Source organism: Mesoplodon densirostris, chromosome 4 (assembly GCF_025265405.1).
Source record: "Mesoplodon densirostris isolate mMesDen1 chromosome 4, mMesDen1 primary haplotype, whole genome shotgun sequence".
In the NCBI taxonomy this organism is placed as follows: Eukaryota; Metazoa; Chordata; class Mammalia; order Artiodactyla; family Ziphiidae; genus Mesoplodon; species Mesoplodon densirostris.
The window spans coordinates 62943551-62965816 of NC_082664.1; the positions used below are offsets into that span (position 1 = coordinate 62943551).

Consider the following 22266-nt stretch of genomic DNA (forward strand, 5'->3'; position numbering starts at 1 on the left):
AGCCCATGATTATTATTAAATGTGCTACTTCTCTATCTTGTAATCAGAGATTTGGATATATAGAAACAACTACAAGACCTAAGGTTCATAGCCCGATGGATACACAATGAATAAAATCCTTCTTCTGCTTTGTTTGTTGAAATTTTTAGGTCTCAACTAACATTTCAAAAATTTTAAATATTTATTCAATAGAAAAGCAACTTTTAAAAGTATCACGTAGGGACTTCCCTGGCAGTCCAGGTGTTAAGACTCGGCGCTCCCAATGCAGGGGGCCTGGGTTCGATCCCTGGTGGGAGAACTAAGATCCCACACACCGCAACTAAGCCTGTGTGCTGCAACTAGAGAAGCCTGCGCACCACAGAGCCTGCATGCCTAGACAAAGACCCAACGCAGCCAAAAAATAAATGAATAAATAAATTTTTAAAAAGAGTATCACACAGTTATCACTGAGAATGGAACAGATATGCAGAAGGCTATGGGTAATTTAAGAATCACCAGCATTGAATTTTTGTTCATCCTCTCTGTTGTATTTATGGAAAGTAGTTATAGCACAATGTAAGGTAAGAGAATTACTGAACATGACAGAAAGATACCTGGTCACTTTCATCATTATTCTTCAAAGACAAACTATGTGACACACAACAGATTTTGGAACTATTTTGCCATATGCTTGCACAAAAATATTCAAATATGATGGAATAGCAGCTATTACATACTTAAAACAATGCTTTTAACAGTAACAAGGACAAAAATTTTAACACTGCACTTTATAGATATCAGAACAGTAGAGCCTACTAACGATCAATGATTGCTTTTTAAAAAGAGAATGTGGAAGGAGACCTTCAAGATGGCGAAGGAGTAAGACGTGGAGATCACCTTCCTCCCCACAAATACATCAGAAATACATCTACATGTGGAACAACTACTACAGAACACCTACTAAACGCTGGCAGAAGACCTCAGACTTCCCAAAACCCGGGTGGCTGACAGGATCTTGGTGCTCCAGCCGGGTGTCAGGCCTGTGCCTCTGAGGTGGGAGAGCTGAGTTCAGGACATTGCTCCACCACAGACCTCCTGGCTCCATATAATAACAAATGGCAAAAGCTCTCCCAGAGATCTCCAGCTCCACTCATCTGTCTCCAGCACTGTAGCACCAGCAAGATAACACTGCTGGACCCCCTAGGCCAAACAACTAGCAAGACAGGAACACAACCCCACTCACTAGCATAAAGGTTGCCTATAATCACAGTAAGGTCAGAGAAACCCTAAAACACACCACCGGATGCAGTCCTGCCCACCAGAAAGACAAGCTCCAGCCTCATCCACCAGAACACAGGCACCAGTCCCCTCCACCAGGAAGCATATAAAACCCACTTACCAACCTTAGCCACTAGGGGCAGACACCAAAAGCAACAGGAAGTGAAACTGCAACCTGCAAAAAGGAGACCCCAAACACAGTGGATTAAGCAAAATGAGAAAACAGAGAAACACACAGCAGATGAAGGAGCAAGATAAAAACCCACCAGACCAAACAAAAGAAGAGGAAATAGGCAGTCTACCTGAAAAAGAATTCAGAGTAATGATAGTAAAGATATCCAAAATCTTTGAACCAGAATGGAGAATATACAAGAAATGTTTAACAAGGACCTAGAAGACCTAAAGTGCAAACAAACGATGATGAACAACAAAACAATTGAAATTAAAAATTCTCTAGAAGGAATCAATAGCAGAATAACTGAGGCAGAAGAATGGATAAGTGACATAAAGATAAAATACTGGAAATAACTACTGCAGAGCAAAATAAAGAAAAAAGAATGAAAAGAATTGAGGACAATCTCAGAAACATCTGGGACAACATTTAAATGCACCAACATTCGAATTACAAGAGTTCCAGAAGAAGAAGACAAAAAGAAAGGGACGGAGAAAATATTTAAAGAGATTATAGTTGAAAACTACCTTAAAAGGGAAAGGAAATAGTCAATCAACTTCAGGAAGTGCAGAGAGTCCCATAGAGGATAAATCCAAGGAGAAACACGCCAAGACACATATTAATCAAACTATCAAAAATTAAATGCAAAGAAAAAATATTAAAAGCAGCAAAGGAAAAACAACAAATAACATACAAGAGAATCCCCATAAGGTTAACAGCTGATCTTTCAGAAGAAACTCTGCAATCCAGAAAGGAGTGACAGGACATATTTAAAGAGATGAAAGGGAAAAACCTACAACCAAGATTACTCTACCCAGCAAGGATCTCATTCAGATTCGATGGAGAAATTAAAAGCTTTACAGACAAGCAAAAGCTAAGAGAATTCAGCACCACCATACCAGCTTTACAACAAATGTTAAAGGAACTTCTCTAGGCAGGAAACACAAGAGAAGGGAAGGACCTACAATAACAAACCCAAAACAATTAAGAAAATGGTAACAGGAACATACATATTGATAGCTACCTTAAATGTAAATGGACTAAATGTTCCAACCAAAAGACATAGGCTGGCTGAATGGATACAAAAACAAGACTTGTATATATGCTGTCTACAAGAGACCCACTTCAGACCTATGGACACATACACACTGAAAGTCAGGGGATGGAAAAAGATATTCCATGCAAAGGGACATCAAAAGAAAGCTGGAGTAGCAATTCTCATTTCAGACAAAATAAACTTTAAAATAAAGACTATCACAAAAGACAAGCACACTACATAATGATCAAGGGATCAATCCAAAAAGAAGATATAATGATTGTAAATATTTATGCACCCAACATAACAACACCTCAATACATAAGGCAACTGCTAACAGCCATAAAGGGGGAAATCGACAGTAACACAATCATAGTAGGGGACTTTAACACTCCACTTTCACCAATGCACAGATCATCCAAAATGAAAATATATAAGGAAACACAAGCTTTAAATGGTTCATTAAACAAGATGGACTTAATTGATATTTATAAGACATTCCACCCAAAAACAACAGAATACACTTTCTTCCCAAGTGCTCATGGAACATTTTCCAGGAGAGATCATACCTTGGGTCACAAATCAAGCCTTGGTAAATTTAAGAAAATTGAAATCATGTCAAGTGTCTTTTCCGACCACAACTCTGTGAGACTAGATAACAATTACAGGAAAAGAAATCTGTAAAAAATACAAACACATGGAACTAAACAATACACTACTAAATAACCAAGAGATCACTGAAGAAATCAATGAGGAAATCAAAAAATACCTAGAAAAAAAATGACAATGAAAACACAATGACCCAAAACCTATGGGGTGCAGCAAAAGCAGTTCTAAGAGGGAAGCTTATAGCGATACAATCCTACCTTAACAAACAGGAAACATCTCAAATAAACAACCTATTCTTACACCTAAAGCAATTAGAGAAAGAAGAACAAAAAAACCCCAAAGTTAGCAGAATGAAAAAAATCATAAAGATCAGATCAGAAATAAAGGAAAAAGAAATGAAGGAAACAATAGACAAGATTAATGAAACTAAAAGTTTCTTCTTTGAGAAGATAAACGTAATTGATTAACCATTAGCCAGACTCATCAAGAAAAAAAGGAAGAAGACTCAAATCAATAGAATTATAAATGAAAAAGAAGTAACAACTGACACTGCAGAAATACAAAGGATCATGAGAGATTACTACAGCAACTATACGCCAATAAAATGGACAACGTGGAAGAAATGGACAAATTCTAGGAAAGCACAACCTTCCAGGACTGAACCAGGAAGAAACAGAAAATATAAACAGACAAATCACAAGCACTGAAATTGAAACTGTGATTAAAAATCTTCCAACAAACAAAAGCCCAGGACCAGATGGCTTCACAGGCGAATTCTATCAGACATTTAGAGAAGAGCTAACACCTATCCTTCTCAAACTCTTCCAAAATATAACAGAGGGAGGAACACTCCCAAAACTCATTCTATGAGGCCGCTATCACCCTGATACCAAAACCAGACAAAGAGGTCACAAAGAAGGAAAACTAAAGGCCAATATCAATGATGAACATACATGCAAAAATCCTCAACAAAATACTAGCACACAGTATCCAGCAGCACATTAAAAGGATCATACACCATGATCAACTGGGGTTTACCCCAGGAATGCAAGGATTCTTCAATATATGCAAATCAATCAATGTGATACACCATATTAACAAACTGAAGGATAAAAACCACATGATAATCTCAACAGATACAGAAAAAGCTTTCAACAAAATTCAACACCCATTTATGATAAAAATCTGCCCAAAAGTAGTCATAGAGGGAACTTACCTCAACATAATAAAGGCCATATATAACAAACCCAGAGCCAACATTGTTCTCAATGGTGAAAAACTGAAGCCAAAAACTGAAACCATTTCCTCTAACATCAGGAAAAAGACAAGGTTGTCCACTCTCACCACTATTATGCAACATAGTTTTGGAAGTTTTAGCCACAGCAATGAGAGGAAAAAGAAATAAAAGGAATCCAAATCTGAAAAGAAGCAGTAAAACTGTCACTGTTTGCAGATGACAGGTTACTCTTCATGGAAAATCCTAAAGATGCTACCAGAAAACTACTAGAGCTAATCAATGAATTTGGTAAAGTAGCAGGATACAAAATTAATGCACAGAAATCTCTTGCAGTCCTATACACTAATGATGAAAAATTTGAAAGAGAAATGAAGGAAACACTCCCATGTACGACTGCAACAAAAAGAGTAAAATACCTAGGAATAAACCTACCTAAGGAGACGAAAGACCTGTATTCAGAAAACTATAAGACACTGATGAAAGAAATTAAAGATGATACAAACAGATGGTGAGATATACCATGTTCTTGGATTGGAAGAATCAACATTGTGAAAATGACTATACTACCCAAAGCAATCTACAGATTCAATGCAATCCCTATCAGACTACCAATGGCATTTTTCACAGAACTAGAACAAAAAATTTCACAATTTGTATGGAAACACAAGAGACCCGAATAGCCAAAGCAAACTTGAGAAAGGAAAAAGGCACTGGAGGAATCAGCCTCCCTGACTTCAGACTATACTACAAAGCTACAGTAATCAAGACAGTATGGTACTGGCACAAAAACAGAAATATAGATCAATGGAACAGGATAGAAAGCCCAGAGATAAACCCATGCACATATGGTCACCTTATTTTTGATAAAGGAGGCAAGAATATACAATGGAGAAAAGACAGCCTCTCCAATAAGCAGTGCTGGGAAAACTGGACAGCTACATGTAAAAGAATGAAATTAGAACACTCCCTAACACCATACACAAAAATAAACTCAAAATGGATTAAAGACTTAAAAGTAATGCCAGACACTATCAAACTCTTAGAGGAAAACATAGGCAGAACACTCTATGACAATTATAATTCACAGCAAGATCCTTTTTGACCCACCTCCGAGAGAAATGGAAATAAAAACAAAAGTAAACAAATGGGTCCTAATGAAACTTAAAAGCTTTTGCACAGCAAAGGAAAACATAAACAAGATGAAAGGACAACCCTCAGAATGGGAGAAAATAGTTGCAAACGAAGGAACTTACAAAGGATTAATCTCTAAAATTTTCAAGCAGCTCATGCAGTTCAATATCAAAAAACAAGCAACCAAACTCAAAAAAGGCAGAAGACCTAAATAGACATTTCTCCAAAGAAGATATACAGATTGCCAACAAACACAGAAAAGGATGCTCAACATTACTAATCATTAGAGAAATGCAACTCAAATCTACAATGAAGTATCACCTCACACCAGTCAGAATGGCCATCATAAAAAAATCAACAAATAGAGCTTCCCTGGTGGCGCAGTGGTTGAGAGTCCGCCTGCCGATGCAGGGGACGTGGGTTTGTGCCCTGGTCCGGGAGGATCCCACATGCTGTGGAGCAGCTGGGCCCGTGAGCCATGGCCGCTGAGCCTGCGCGTCCGGAGCCTGTGCTCCGCAATGGGAGAGGCCACAGCAGTGAGAGGACCGTGTACCACACACACACAAAAAAAAATCAACAAATAATAAATGCTGGTGAGGGTGTGGAGAAAAGGGAACCCTCTTGCACTGTTGGTGGGAATGTAAATTGATATAGCCACTATGGAGAAGAGAATGGAGTTTCCTTATAAAACTAAAAATAGAACTACCATATGACACAGCAATCCCACTACTGGGCATATACCCTGAGAAAATCATAATTCAAAAAGAGTCGTGTACCACAATGTTCATTGCAGCACTATTTACAATAGCGAGGACATGGAAGCAACCAAAGGGTCCATTGACAGATAAACTGATAAAGAAGATGTGGCACATATATACAATGGAATATTACTCAGCCATATAAAGAAACGAAATTGAGTTATTTGTAGTGAGGTGGGTGGACCTTGAGTCTTTCCTACAGAGTGAAGTTAAGTCAGAAAGAGAAAAACAAATACCGTATGCTAACACATATATATGGAATCTAAAAAAAAAATGGTTCTGAAGAACCTAGGGGCAGGACAGGAATAATGATGGAGACGTAGAGAATGGACTTGAGGACACGGGGGAGGGGGAAGGGTAAGCTGGGATGAGGTGAGAGAGTGGCATATACTTATATATATTACCAAATGTAAAATAGATAGTGGGTAGCAGCCACATGGCACAGGGAGATCAGCTCAGTGCTCTGTGACCACCTGGAGGGGTGGGATAGGGAGGGTGGGAGGGAGACGTAACAGGGAGGAGATATGGGGATATATGCATATGTATAGCTGATTCACTTTGTTATAAAGCAGAAAGTAACACATCATTTTAAAGCAATTATACTCCAATAAAGATGTTAAGAAAAAAATAAAGGAGAGAATGTGGTTCATATCTAGGAACCTGTCAGGATATGGCCCAGGGCAATTACAGCATTGCTTACCTGACACATGATGTAAAAATTCTCCTCCTCTACTACAGGAATATTGCTAAAATTAGTATGCATGTAATAAAAGCTGGGATGCAGATGGAAATTGAAACAGTTTTGCTACCTTAAAAGTCAGTTATGACTTCTGCTTCTAATTATGGCATGCTAGGTACTTCTTCTGAGAACAACTGCTGAGAACAACTAAGAAAGTGTGTATTATGTCAAAGATAATCTTCAAAGCATCAAAAAGCTAAGAAGATGATGAAGAAATACTGAGGAAAAATATAGGAAAAAGCAAAAACCTGAAAATGTAAACCCAGTTTTCAAAGATGATTTTGTTTGCAAGATGTTTGCCAAAACCGTTGCAAAGCTGAACTGCATATCTGCAACATTTGAGGGCAAGGATGACAGAAATCCAGGCCCAGAATCTCCCTGAGGTATGGAAACGGATTTTATATATATAAAATATACAAGTATCCAAGGCTACAGGGATACTACAGGGCTGTACCCTCAGATTAGGAGTGAATGGAAGTAAATCAACATTTGTGTATACTTTCAGCCTAGGCTCTGTCACAAGGTGTTCACAGAAACTCAAGCCTCAACCTTAAATTTAGGTTGAGTGGTACAGATTTCAGGTTCTGAAAAAAATTTTTTTTCTCTAGAGGAGGAACTGCCATTCCAGGTCTCAAATATTTACTAAAAATAATGTTTTAAATACAATGATAAACATTTAAAGACAGACAGGTGCACAAAGAAACAAAACACCAGAACATAATAGGTTTGGAGGAAATATATAAATTCTAAAAAGAAAAATACAAAACCAAATTTTAAAATACAGAGAACAAGTTTAACAATATTTTAAGCATAACTGAAGAAAGAATTTATGAACCTGAACTAAAGACAGATCAGAAAAAATTGTCCAGGATCCAGTTTCAAGAGAAAAAAAAGTAGCTAATACATGTGATTAAAGTCCCAGAAAATGAAAGAGAGAATGGACAGAGGCAAAATAAGAAGAAATAGTGACTAAAAATTTTACATAGCTGATGAAATATATCAAACCACAGATTCAAAAATCCCAATTATTCCTAAATACAATAAATAAGAAGAAATCTACAACTAGACACATCATACTGAAACTGTATGGAAGAAAAGAGAATAACTTAAAAGTAAAAAGTTAGGGGGAGGATGCAGAGAATTGATTATGTTCGAAGGATTCATACTTAAGACTCAATTCTCAACAGCCACAGTGTACACCAGAAAATTGTGGAACATCATTAGTGTGCTAAAAGTAAATATTTGCAATTGTATTATCCCCAAGTAAAATATCCCACAAGCATGAATACAAAGACATTTGAAACAAAGAAAAAACAGGATTTTACCACTTTCCTTAAAGCAAGTTCTAAAAGATATACTTTAGCAGAGGGCAAAATGATTCCAGACAGGATGGTCTGAGATGCGCAAAAAACAGAAAGGTTCATTGTTATAGTATAATGTTATGTAAGTAATTTGGTGTTGTAAGCAAAAGTGAATAGATGAAAATCTGTGTAAAAAAATAATTTTTGCCCCCCCCAAAAAATAGGAAGGAAAAGAGAGAGAGATAAATACATGGGTAAAACATAAGGAATATTGCATAAAATGATAAGAATAATGTCTTTGGAATTTTAAAAGATAAGGATCTAAAAATGTACCAAGTTAGAGCATATTAAATCAAAAAGGAGTAAATGGAATAAAAGGTTTAAAGTCATTGTAGTTTTCTGGAAGAGTATAAAGGTACTGATTAATATTGATATTGAGGGACTTCCCTGGTCTAGTGGTTAAGACTCCACGGTTCCACTGCAGGGAGCATAAGTTCGATCCCTGGTTAGGGTACTAAGTTCCCACATGCTGCATGGTGCAGAAAAAAATTTAAAAAACAAACAACAACAAAAAATATTAGCTACTGATAAGTTAAACATATATATTCTATGGAAACCATCATAGGAATAAGAAACAATATATATAACTTCCAAAGTAGGCATGATAAAACACAATTTACCCAAATAGTTAATAAATGAAAATAAGGGCAGAAGACCTGAATAGACATTTCTTCAAAGAAGACATACAGATGGCCAGTAGGCACGTGAAAATATGCTCAGCATCACTAATTATTAGAGAAATGCAAATCAAGACTACAGTGAGGTACCACCTCACACCGGTCAGAATGGCCATCATTAAAAAGTCTACAAATGACAAATGTTGGAGAGGGTATGAAGAAAAGGGAACCCTCCTACACTGTTGGCGGGAATGTAAGTTGGTGCAGCCACTATGGAAAACATTACGGTATGGAGGTTCCTCAGAAAACTAAAAATAGAATTACCATATGATCCAGCAATGCCACTCCTGGGCATATACCCAGACAAAACTATAATTCAAAAAGATACATGCACCCCTGTGTTCATAGCAGCACTATTCACAATACCCAAACATGGACACAACCTAAATGTCCATCGACAGATGAATGGATAAAGAAGATGTGGTACATATACACAATGGAATACTACTCAGCCATAAAAAAGAATGAAATAATGCCATTTGCAGCAACATGGATGCAACCAGAGACTATCATACTAAGTGAAGTAAGTCAGAAAGAGAAAGACAAATACCATATGATACCACTTATATGTGGATTCTAAAATATGGCACAAATGAACCTATCTACAAAACAGACTCACAGACATAGAGAACAGACTCGTGGTTGCCAAGGGGGAGGGTGGTAGGGGAGGGAAGGACTGGGAGTGTGGGATGAGCAGATGTAAACTACATATATAGGATGGATAAACAACAAGGTCCTACTGTAGAGCACAGGGAAATATATTCAATATCCTGTGATAAACCATAATAGAAAAGAATTGTTTAAATGTCTGTATGTGTGTAACTGAGTCACTTTGCTGCACAGCAGAGATTGGCACAACATTGTAAATCAACTCTACTTCAATAAAAAAATAAATAAAAATTTTAAAAAATTAAATCTGAATATATTATATGCAGACCACTGACATTTTTTAAAGGAATTATAAAAAAGATAAATTTAAGATAGGAAATAAAAGGAGAATATAAAACAAACAAAAGGCAGCATCTATGAAAAACAAAAATCAAATGGCAGGATAAAACAAAAAATATCACTAATCATAATATATATAAACAGGTAAAAGTTGCTTTTAAAAGAAATGAGACACACAGATCTTTGTATCTAAATATCATTTTCCATTCAAAGAAACCAAGAGTCTTTGAACAAAGGTCTGATTACAGTTCTGGTGAATGGAAAGTGTTCTGGGCCCTATTTTTGTACCAGAAAGTCCTGTTGGATCCTTTTCCTTCTGGTCATTGGGTGTGAACAACCACCAGTACCAATTTACTTCTGGACTACCTTTCCAATGCATTACCCCATCATCACTAGTTCTAACCAACGCTTCTTATAATTGCTACAATTCCTACTTCTGTTCAGACAATTCTGCCTACTCTCAATTCCCTATATTCACACTTTCCTATATACAAAGACAGAAAAATACATGCTCATACTTTATAAACACATACATGCTCATACTTTATAAGCACACAGTTTAGACAACATTGTACTCATATTGCAGACACCCCTATTGTGTCAGTTCATTTAGAATCAGGTGCTACCAGTGGAGGATAAAGAGAGAGGGAGCAACATGCAGGGGGAGCCTTCAGACCATGATGTAGATCAGACAACTGTGGAAGCGGAAAAGAGAGGAAGGACTCGGTAGGAAGAGCTTCAGATTATGGACCAGTTCTGAGAAAGAGTCAGCCAGGCAGATGGAAAGTCTCTGAGCCAAAGTGCCTGATAAAACAGTCCCACATTGAGCTGGAAAATGTCAGCTTTAGAAAGCCCCTGTGCTCAGTCACTGGCTGGGAGCAGTCCAGAGGAAGAATGGCCCTGGAGTGAATGCCATGGTAGACCTACAGGACAGCAGCTGGAGGCTGGCCAAGTATGCTCTTCCATCAGATTCTCTTGAAGGAGATGTGAGCATCACATCTTTTTTTGTGAATGCCACACCTATTTACACAATTAATATTCACCCATCTTTTACATTAAGGAATCTTTTATATAATTTGTTATTAATCTTCTCTTTTTAGCTCATGGCATTGTTTCCCCAAAATATATAATTATCATTTTCTTAAGTAAATGAAAAGTTTAGATTACACTTAAAAAAAGGAAGTGCAAATATACACAATAATCTTCCAATTTAAATTACACATACACTTTGGCCAGGAATTCCAAATAGAAAAATACACATATGTACGCAAAGATACGTGCAACTATGTTTTAAGAGAAAAAAAATCAAGATGCAGAACGATATAGATTACCTTATTCCACATATGTAAAAACATTAATCTGCACAAACCTGTATGACATAAATAAAAATGAAAATGTCTGAATAGATACATACAATGCATTTGACAATGGTTGATTTCAGGGAGAAGAGGACTGGGGAGGACAGCATTCAAGATGGGGAGTGCTCTTTATGCCATGCACATCTTTGTATTTGAATTTTTTCTACTACTTGTGCAAATTCTTAAGTATTTTTAATAGGTCTTATCACTCTGAAAACAGCACAGACAATAATATTGCTAAAGAAAATAATAGTTTAACAAAAGACAAACTAGAAAGAAAATTTTGAAAAGAAACCACAAAATAAAATAATGTTAGTAAGACCAAATTAACCACATGTCACTTATATGGTTCATATAAAACAAAACAAATAACAAAGAGATGATTAAAATGAAAATATTCCTGAACACAAACAGATAACAACACAGGGCTGGCCATATTAGAGTAGAATTGCAGCATTAAATAGGCCAAAGTAGGTCATTCAAAACTGATAGGAGGGCTTCCCTGGTGGCGCAATGGTTGAGAGTCCGCCTGCCGATGCAGGGGGCACGGGTTCGTGCCCTGGTCCGGGAAGATCCCACATGCTGCAGAGCGGCTGGGCCCGTGAGCCATGGCCGCTGAGCCTGCGCGTCCGGAGCCTGTGCTCTGCAACGGGAGAGGCCGCAGCAGTGAGAGGCCCGCGTACCACCAAAAAAAACAAAAACAAAAACAAAAACAAAAACTGATAAGAGACAGAATTCATAAGAAAGATAAAACATTGCCAAATTCGTAATAAAGATAAACAGCTTCTACTCACATAAAGTAAAAGCTATTAGTAACATATGGAGAAATTGACAAAGCAGGTGCATTGAAAGTCTCAAAAAGTATTTTTTAGATCAAGTGAAAGAACTATGCCACAGAAGAATGGAATAACAGAACAATATAACAGCTAAACCTATTATTAACTGAGCACTTACCATTCATCATAGTCTCTTATTAAATCCCCAGAACACCCACATTACATACAAAACTCTGAGACTTCAAGAAGTTAAGATACTTATGAAAACAAAGTTAAGATACTTAAGAAAAACTTATGGTTACCAAAGAGGAAAGTGGGGAGAGATAAATTGGAAATTTGGAATTAACAGATACATACTACTATATATAAAATATTATAGATAAACAACAAGGACCTACTGTATAGCATAGGGAACTATATTCAATATCTTGTAATAACCTATAATGGAAAAGAATCTGGAAAAGAAAACACATATATACATACATACATATATATATGTATAACTGAATCACTTAGCTGTACACCTGAAACATGGTAAATCAACTATGCTTCAATAAAAAAATAAAAATTTTTTAAAAGAAGAAGTTAAGATACTAATACAAGGGTATCCAGAAAACAAGTGGGATTCAAATCCAATACTGTCTGATTCCAAACCTGCACACCGCTTAGTGCGGCTACAATATAAAAGTCACTGCATATAATAGCATTGAATTAGAATTGTAGATACTATTGGGATATCTAGTAAACCACAAAGCAAATATCAATAAATTCCAAGAAACTGTTACTCTAAAGAACATATTTTCTTATGTTAATAAGGATAAACAATAAAAATTAAACAAAATAATTTCAACAAGTTAAAAAAACACTTTCCCATATAAGTTGTGTATCAAAAAGATAAAGAAAACTGCAATAGAAATTATTTAGAAAATAAATGAACACACCATAAATAAAAATGTATAAAATAAGGTCAAAATACTTATATTTGTTAAAAATATGAAAGGTAAAAAAATTAAATTTTCAACAAGAAATTAGGAAAATGCCCAAATAGAGATGTCAACCTTCTGTGGAAGCAGGAAACCAATAACCAAAACATTTTCAAAAAGAGAAGCAACAAAAACTCAGAGGGGGCAAAAATTGAATTTATAACTAATCCAGAAGTTTTTTGGTCAAATATGGTAGGTTGGACTCATTTGTTTTTCTGGATGACTGGTCATGATATCTAATAGCTAGGGAATCATACACCATAAACCTTGCTAAAAATATTAAAGAGATGGTTTTACACTATGTGGGTATAGTCATTTGACAAGTAGAGAATAAGGTACTTGTAATTGAAAATAAATGAGAAAAGACCCAAAAAAAATACTAAACTAATTTCTAGAAAATTCATTCTAGGGAAGCAAAAACTTCCCCAAATATCATTAGAAATGGGAAAGAAAACAATGCAACTTTAGAAATGGAGATTAAAACTAAAGAGAGAATATATACAAACTCTGCATATAAGCTTATAAATTTCAATTGAATAGATGGCTTTCTGTAAGAATATGTAACCAACTGACTTCAGGAAAAATATTAAACATGAATAACCCAAGAATTAGAAAATAAAGTTTTAATTGTCAAAAAATTACCTTCCCAAACAGTTCAAATGTTTCTAGACAGTGAATTCTTCCACATTTTCAAGGTTATTCCTATGCTATTTTAATTCCAGAATATTAAAAAAGAAGAAATGCTACCCAATTAACTTTTTTTTTTTTGCTTATGATGACTATTTTAATCACAAGGTGTTAATGTATACATTAACATAAACTTCAGATGTCACAGAAACAGTTCCACAAAATTCAGAAAAAAAATGGTATCAGTGAACCCGGAGCAAGCATTTTGGAGACTTCAATGCACTGGATGGAATTCTTCAAGAATTTCACCATAAGTTTTCTTATCTTTTTCAGGAAAATCCTCTGGATGTGACTTTACATATGCAAACATATCATGGTCCCTCAGAGCATACATACAGTCTTGACGTTTTAAAAGATAATATCCGACAAAAATAAAGGAAGTAACATATAGAAGCTGGCAGTGCAAACCGGCTGACACCACCGGCCGCCACCGGATTGCGTTATCAATCAGGCCGGAGCAGTAACCCAAGAAGCCGACGTAGATGAGCCGCGGGTCGGTTAGCTTGGGCGGCGGCAGGCTCCGGGCCTCATTCGGCAGGAACTGTAAGGGTACTTGGCCCGGCCGGCTGTTCATCATGGTGAGGCCGTTCCCATTTGAGGCCTGGCCTCTGACCTCCAACTACAAAGAAAATCACCAAGACCACGGCCGAGGCCTAAGCCACGAGATTTCACCTCTGAGCGCGGGGCTGAAGGGCATGGCGCGAGGCGGTGCGGCGCCCAAAACACTCCCAATTACCTTTATAAAGCAAGAATGACCTTGATAACAGAGTCCAACAAAAAAAATACACTAAATACATATTTCACTCATAAGTATATATTTTAAAAATATAATAAAATATTGCCTAACAGAATTCAATATAATATTTTAAAATAATACATCATAATCAAGTAATGCAAGGAATGTAAAGATGTTTCAATATCAACAATGATGTTGATGACCATTTCAAACAAGGGCATATATGGACAGAATTTCTTTGATTTAATCTTATCTCTGAATTTATTATGCTAATACCCTGGTATGCTTTCCCCATGATTAACTTTATGTCTTATTCTTTTCTGATATATGTGTTATCAGTAAGCTATCTAGGATCCTATGCAAATAAACTAATTCTAAATACCATTAAAAATGTATGCACCATGATGTTCATCACAGAATTATTTTAAGAGGAAAATATAAGTAGGAAGAAGAAAAGGGGGGAAGGAGAAAAAAAGAAGAGGAGGAGGAAGAAAAAGAATTTTTAACAATGAAAGAAAATGGATGAGAAAGTGGGCAGTGATTGTCTTGAGGGAGAAAAATAACAGATGATTTTGGTTTTCTTCTCTTCATTTTTCTAATTTTTAAAATATGCTGTAAAACATAAAATGAGAGCAAGCAAACACTTTAAGGGAAGAAGAAAATAGATTAATAATTGTATTGGGTAGTTTTAAACTTTCTTAAACATTAACTAAAAATGCACTTTTAAAAGCAAATGAAAATATCATAAAGACCTTCTAAACAACCCAAGAAGCTTTATATCTTGTCAGTCAAATAAATGATCCATTCAGAAAGAAAAGAGAATATTCTTTTTGACTGGGTAAATTAACATGGATAAGAACAACTTCTTTTTTTTAGAAATATACGTATAAGTGTATTGCATAAGTGTACATATAGTTAGGGGTTATGTGTGCATATATGTATACACATATAACACATACATATAAAAATTATTTATTTTATATGTATAATTTCTATAGTGCCATCCAATCATTCAATTATGGCAATCTTTACCAACAATTTACATAACAACTGTCTGGTAAAATTTAATGTCATAGTCAATTATACAGTCTAATTATTAAATAACAATAGAGAAAAGTCATTCAGTATTTTACCTCATATTTTGGATATATGGTTTCCTTTATGACAGATACTGGAACAGAGAATTTGGGTGAAGTTAGATTCCAGAAGAACTTGGTAAATCCTGGATAAGCAGACACCTTTGAAAATAACATAAAAGGCTATTAGAAACTAACAAATGGTCCGTAGGGTAAATATCCAAGCTCCTATCAAAATTAGTTCTAGCTGCTGAGAAAATGAGGTGATTGGTTCCACAGGGTCTGCAAATCTGGGAAAGACAATTTATCATACCCATCAGATTAGCAAAAATATAGTCAGGAATTTCAAGTGATGCCAAGGATGTGGGAAATGAGTAGAACCACACTAGAGGCAAACTGGCCATTTCTAGTAAAATAGAAAATGTACATGCCACATAATCCAATAATTTCACTTCCAGCTATATATTCTAAGGAAATTCTTCCATGTATTCATGAAGAGATATGTACAAGGATGTTGATACAGTATACGAAATAGCAAAAAACAAAGCCCAATTTAAATGTCAATTAATAGAGAAACAGATGAATAAAATGTGGTATATTCATATAACTAAACACTGTAAAGCCATTCCAGCACAAAAATTACAAACCATAGATGGATCTTAGAAGCACAGTATTAACAGTAAAATAAGTAACTTTTAGAAAGATACATACAAAATCGTGTCATTTATATATATGTACCCAGAACACACAGAACTATAGTATTTATTGTTTAGGGTCATAAATACATCTAATAAAGTATAAAATCATGGACTGGAAAAAAACATAATTGTAACAATAGCTGTCCCTGCATAAAAAGGAAGAGAAATGGAATTTGGAAGAAGTACAAGAGGACTTAATTTGTTTTTAAAATGTCTTTTAAAAAATCTAGAACAAGTATAACAAAATATTACTTACAAATTTTTGATAATATGTACCCATGTGTTTGTTAGTTTGGTTTCTGTATTTATTTGTTTCTTTAAACTTTTTCAAATAAAATTTAATCAGGCATAGAGGAATTTTTAGGGAGGTGAAACTATCTGGCATGATACTAGAACTGTGGCTAAATGGCATTCATTTCTCAAAGTCATCGAACTTTACAGCACAAAGAGTGACACAATGTATGCAAATTTTAAAAAAATCATTTAGGAGGTCAAGAGGAATCCCACGATAGTAACCTTGGAAATGAGTAGGGTATATAAGACTAAAGGCAAAAGAAACTGTATATAGAACTACATTTTAGTTGATAAAGTTGTTTCCCACAGGAATATGGGTTAATAATTCTGATACTTCTATACTGGAATTGAAAAATTAAGTAAATGGATGGAGGATGGTGGGAGCCAGGTTTGTCACTCACTATAGGGAGTTTAAAGATAAGCAAGGGACTTCTGGGGAAGATGGCAGAAGAGTAAGACACGGAGATCACCTTCCTCCCCACAGATACACCAGAAATACAGCTACACGTGGAACAACTCCTACAGAACACCTACTGTACGCTGGCATTAGACCTCAGACCTCCCAAAGGGCAAGAAATTCCCCACGTACCTGGGTAGGGGAAAGCGGAGAGATTCCCGCACAAATGATCAGTGCCAACTGGCACTCACCAGCCTGAGAGGCTTGTCTGCTCGCCCGATGGGGCGGGCGGTGCTGGGAGCTGAGGCTCAGGCTTCAGTCGGAGCGCACAGAGAGGACTGGGGTTGGCGGCGTGAACACAGCCTGAAAGGGCTAATGTGCCACAGCTAGCCGGGAGGGAGTCCGGGAAAAAGTTTGGACCTGCCGAAGAGGCAAGAGACTTTCTCTTCCCTCTTTGTTTCCTGGTGCGCGAGGAGAGGGGATTAAGAAGGCTGCTTGGAGGAGCTCCAGAGACAGGGGCGAGCCGCGGCTGAAAGCGAAGAACCCAGAGACGGGTGTGGGATGCTGGGGCTGCTGCCGCCGCCAAGAGGCCTGTGTGCGAGCGCAGGTCACTGTCCACGCCCCCCTTCCGGGGAACCTGTGCAGCCCGTCACTGCCAGGGTCCCGGGATCCAGGGACGGCTTCCCTGGGAGAACGCACGGCGCGCCTCGGTCTGGTGCAACGTCACGCCGGCCTCTGCCGCTGCAGGCTCCACCCGCACTCCGTGCCCCTCCCTGCCCCCCGGCCTCAGTGAGCCACAGTCCCCGAAGCGGCTGCTCCTTTAACCCTGTCCTGTCTGAGAGAAGAACAGACGCCCTCCGGCGACCTACATGCAGAGGTGGGGCCAAATCCAAAGCTGAGACACGGGAGCTGTGAGAACAAAGAAGAGAAAGGGAAATCTCTCCCAGCAGCCTCAGAAGCAGCGGATTAAAGCTCCGCAATCAACTTGATGTACCCTGAATCTGTGGAATACATGAATAGACAACGAATCATCCCAAATTGAGGAGCCAGGAGTTAGTGCTGTGCCTCTGAGGTGGGAGAGCCAACTTCAGGACACTGGTCCACAAGAGACCTCTCAGCTCCACATAATATCAAATGGCGAAAATCTTCCAGACATCTCCATATCAACACCACCACCCAGCTTCATTCAACAAACAGCAAGCTACAGTGCTGGACACCCAATGCCAAACAACTAGCAAGAGAGGAACACAATGCCACCTATTAGCAGAGAGGCTGCCTAAAATCATAAAAAGTCCACAGACACCCCAAAATACAGCACAAGATGTGGACCTGTCCACCAGAAAGACAAGATGCAGCCTGATCCACCAGAACACAGGCACGTGTCCCCTCCACCAGGAAGCCTACACAACCCACTGAACCAACCTTAGCCACTGGGGACAGACACCAAAAACAACGGGAACTACGAACCTGCAGCCTGCAAAAAGGAGACCCCAAACACAGTAAGATAAGCAAAATGAGAAGACAGAAAAACACACAGCAGGAGAAGGAGCAAGATAAAAACCCACCAGACCTAACAAATGAAGAGGAAATAGGCAGTCTACCTGAAAAAGAATTCAGAATAATGATAGTAAAGATGATCCAAGATTCTATTTCCAAGATCCAAAATCTTGGAAATAGAATAGACAAAATGCAAGAAACAGTTAACAAGGACCTAGAAGAACTAAAGATGAATCAAGCATCAATTAAAACACAATAAATGAAATGAAAAATACTCTAGATGGGATCCATAGCAGAATAACTGAGGCAGAAGAACAGATAAGTGACGTGGAAGATAAAATAGTGGAAATAACTGATGCAGAACAAAATAAAGAAAAAAAAATGAAAAGAACAGAGAACAGTCTCAGAGACCTCTGGGACAACATTAAACGCACCAACATTCGAATTATAGGGGTTCCAGAAGAAGAAGAGAAAAACAAAGTGACTGAGAAAATATTTGAAGAGATTATAGTTGAAAACTTCCCTAATGTAGGAAAGGAAATAGTTAATCAAGTCCAGGAGGCACAGAGAGCCCCATACAGAAAAAATCCAAGGAGAAATACGCCAAGACACATATTAATCAAACTGTCAAAAATTAAACACAAAGAAATCATATTAAAAGCAGCAAGGCAAAAACAACAAATAACACACAAGGGAATCCCCATCAGGTTAACAGCTGATCTCTCAGCAGAAACTCTACAAGCCAGAAGGGAGTGGCAGGACATAATTAAAATGATGAAGGAGAAAAACCTGCAACCAAGATTACTCTACCCAGCAAGGATCTCACTCAGATCTGATGGAGAAATTAAAACGTTTACAGACAAGCAAAAGCTGAGAGAGTTCAGCACCACCAAACCAGCTTTACAACAAATGCTAAAGGAACTTCTCCAGGCAAGAAACACAACAGAAGGAAAATACCTACAATAACGCACCAAATACAAATAAGGAAATGGGAATAGGAACATACATATCAATAATTACCTTAAATGTAAATGGACTAAATGCTCCCACCAAAAGACAGATTGGCTGAATGGATACAAAAACAAGACCCATATATATGCTGTCTACAAGAGACCCACTTCAGACCTAGAGACACATACAGATTGAAAGTAAGGGGATGGAAAAAGATATTCCACGCAAATGGAAATCAAAAGAAAGCTGGAGTAGCAATTCTTATATCAGACAAAATAGACTTTAAAATAAAGACTATTAGAAGACACAAAGAAGGACACTACATAATGATCAAGGGATCGATCCAAGAAGAAGATATAACAATTGTAAATATTTATGCACCCAACCTAGGAGCACCTCAATACATAAGGCAAATACTAACAGCCATAAAAGGGGAAATCGACAGTAACACACTCATAGTAGGGGACTTTAACACCCCACTTTCACCAATGGAGAGATCATCCAAAATGAAAATAAATAAGGAAACACAAGCTTTAAATGATACATTAAACAAGATGGACTTAAGTGATATTTATAGGACATTCCATCCAAAAACAACAGAATACACATTTTTCTCAAGTGCTCATGGAACATCCTCCAGGATAGATCATATCTTGGGTCACAAATCAAGCCTTGGTAAATTTAAGAAAATTGAAATTGTATCAAGTATCTTTTCCGACCACAATGCTATGAGACTAGACATCAATAACAGGAAAAGATCTGTAAAAAATACAAACACATGGAGGCTAAAAAATACACTACTCAATAACGAAGTGATCCCTGAAGAAATCAAAGAGGAAATTAAAAAATACCTAGAAACAAATGACAATGGAGACATGACGACCCAAAACCTATGGGACGCAGCAAAAGCAGTTCTAAGGGGGAAGTTTATAGCAATACAATCCCACCTTAAGAAACAGGAAATATCTCGAGTAAACAACCTGACTCTGCACCTAAAGCAATTAGAGAAAGAAGAACAAAAAACCCCAAAGTTAGCAGAAGGAAAGAGATCATACAGATCAGATCAGAAATAAATGAAAAAGAAATGAAGGAAACCATAGCAAAGATCAATAAAACTAAAAGCTGGTTCTTTGAGAAGATAAACAAAATTGATAAACCATTAGGCAGACTCATTAAGAAAAAAGGGGAGAAGACTCACATCAATAGAATTAGAAATGAAAAAGGAGAGGTAACAACTGACACTGCAGAAATACAAAAGATCATGAGAGATTACTACAAGAAACTCTACGCCAATAAAATGGACAACCTGGAAGAAATGGACAAATTCTTAGTAATGCACAACCTGCCAAGACTGAATCAGGAAGAAATAGACAATATGAATAGACCAATCACAAGCACTGAAATTGAAACTGTGATTCAAAATCTTCCAACAAACAAAAGCCCAGGACCAGGGGGCTTCACAGGCGAATTCTATCAAACATTTAGAGAAGAGCTAACACCTATCCTTCTCAAACTCTTCCAAAATATAGCAGAGGGAGGAGCACTCCCAAACTCATTCTACAAGGCCACCATTACCTTGATACCAAAACCAGACAAGGATGTCACAAAGAAAGAAAACTACAGGCCAATATCACTGATGAACATAGATGCAAAAATCCTCAACAAAATACAAGGAAACAGAATCCAACAGCACATTAAAAGGATCATACACCATGATCAAGTGGGTTTTATCCCAGGAATGCAAGGATTCTTCAATATATGCAAATCAATCAATGTGATACACCATATAAACAAATTGAAGGAGAAAAACCATATGATCATCTCAATAGGTGCAGAGAAAGCTTTCGACAAAATTCAACACCCATTTATGATAAAAACCCCGCAGAAAGTAGGCATAGAGGGAACTTTCCTCAACATAATAAAGGCCATATATGACAAACCCACAGCCAACATCGTCCTCAACGGTGAAAAACTGAAACCACTTCCACTAAGATCAGGAACAAGACAAGACTGCCCACTCTCACCACTCTTATTCAACTTAGTTTTGGAAGTTTTAGCCACAGCAATCAGAGAAGAAAAGGAAATAAAAGGAATCCAAATTGGAAAATAAGAAGTAAAGCTGTCACTGTTTGCAGATGACATGATATATACATAGAGAATCCTAAAGATGCTACCAGAAAACTACTAGAGCTAATCAATGAATTTGGTAAAGTAGCAGGATACAAAATTAATGCACAGAAATCTCTGGCATTCCTGTACACTAATGATGAAAAATCTGAAAGTGAAATCAAGGAAACACTCCCATTTACCACTGCAACAAAAAGAATAAAATATCTAGGAATAAACCTACCTAAGGAGACAAAAGACCTGTATGCAGAAAATTATAAGACACTGATGAAAGAAATTAAAGATGATACAAATAGGTGGAGAGATATACCATGTTCCTGGATTGGAAGAATCAGTACTGTGAAAATGACTCTACTACCGAAAGCAATCTACAGATTCAATGCAATCCCTATCAAACTACCACTGGCATTTTTCACAGAACTAGAACAAAAAATTTCAAAATTTGTTTGGAAAAACAAAAGACCCTGAATAGCCAAAGCAATCTTGAGAACGAAAAACGGAGCTGGAGGAATCAGGCTCCCTGACTTCAGACTAAACTACAAAGCTACAGTAATCAAGACAGTGTGGTACTTGCACAAAAACAGAAAGATAGATCAATGGAACAGGATAGAAAGCCCAGAGAGAAACCCACGCACATATGGTCAACTTATCTTTGATAAAGGAGGCAGGAATGTACAGTGGAGAAAGGACAGCCTCTTCAATAAGTGGTGCTGGGAAAACTGGACAGGGACATGTAAAAGTATGAGATTAGATCATTCCCT

At 37.1% G+C, this 22266-nt stretch overlaps 2 protein-coding genes across 2 annotated transcripts in view; both read right to left on the reverse strand.

Annotated features, from left to right (window-relative positions):
* Positions 1 to 22266, reverse strand: part of TTC6 (tetratricopeptide repeat domain 6) — a 216366-nt gene that overhangs the window by 79992 nt on the left and 114108 nt on the right. The window contains 1 exon segment of the mRNA XM_060098150.1: positions 15599 to 15703. Coding sequence (XP_059954133.1) covers positions 15599 to 15703 — 105 coding nt within the window.
* LOC132489240 (NADH dehydrogenase [ubiquinone] 1 subunit C2-like) lies at positions 13914 to 14411 on the reverse strand. The gene has a single exon (XM_060098149.1). The coding sequence runs from the start codon at positions 14304 to 14306 to the stop codon at positions 13944 to 13946; it is 363 nt and encodes a 120-aa protein (XP_059954132.1). The 5' UTR covers positions 14307 to 14411; the 3' UTR covers positions 13914 to 13943.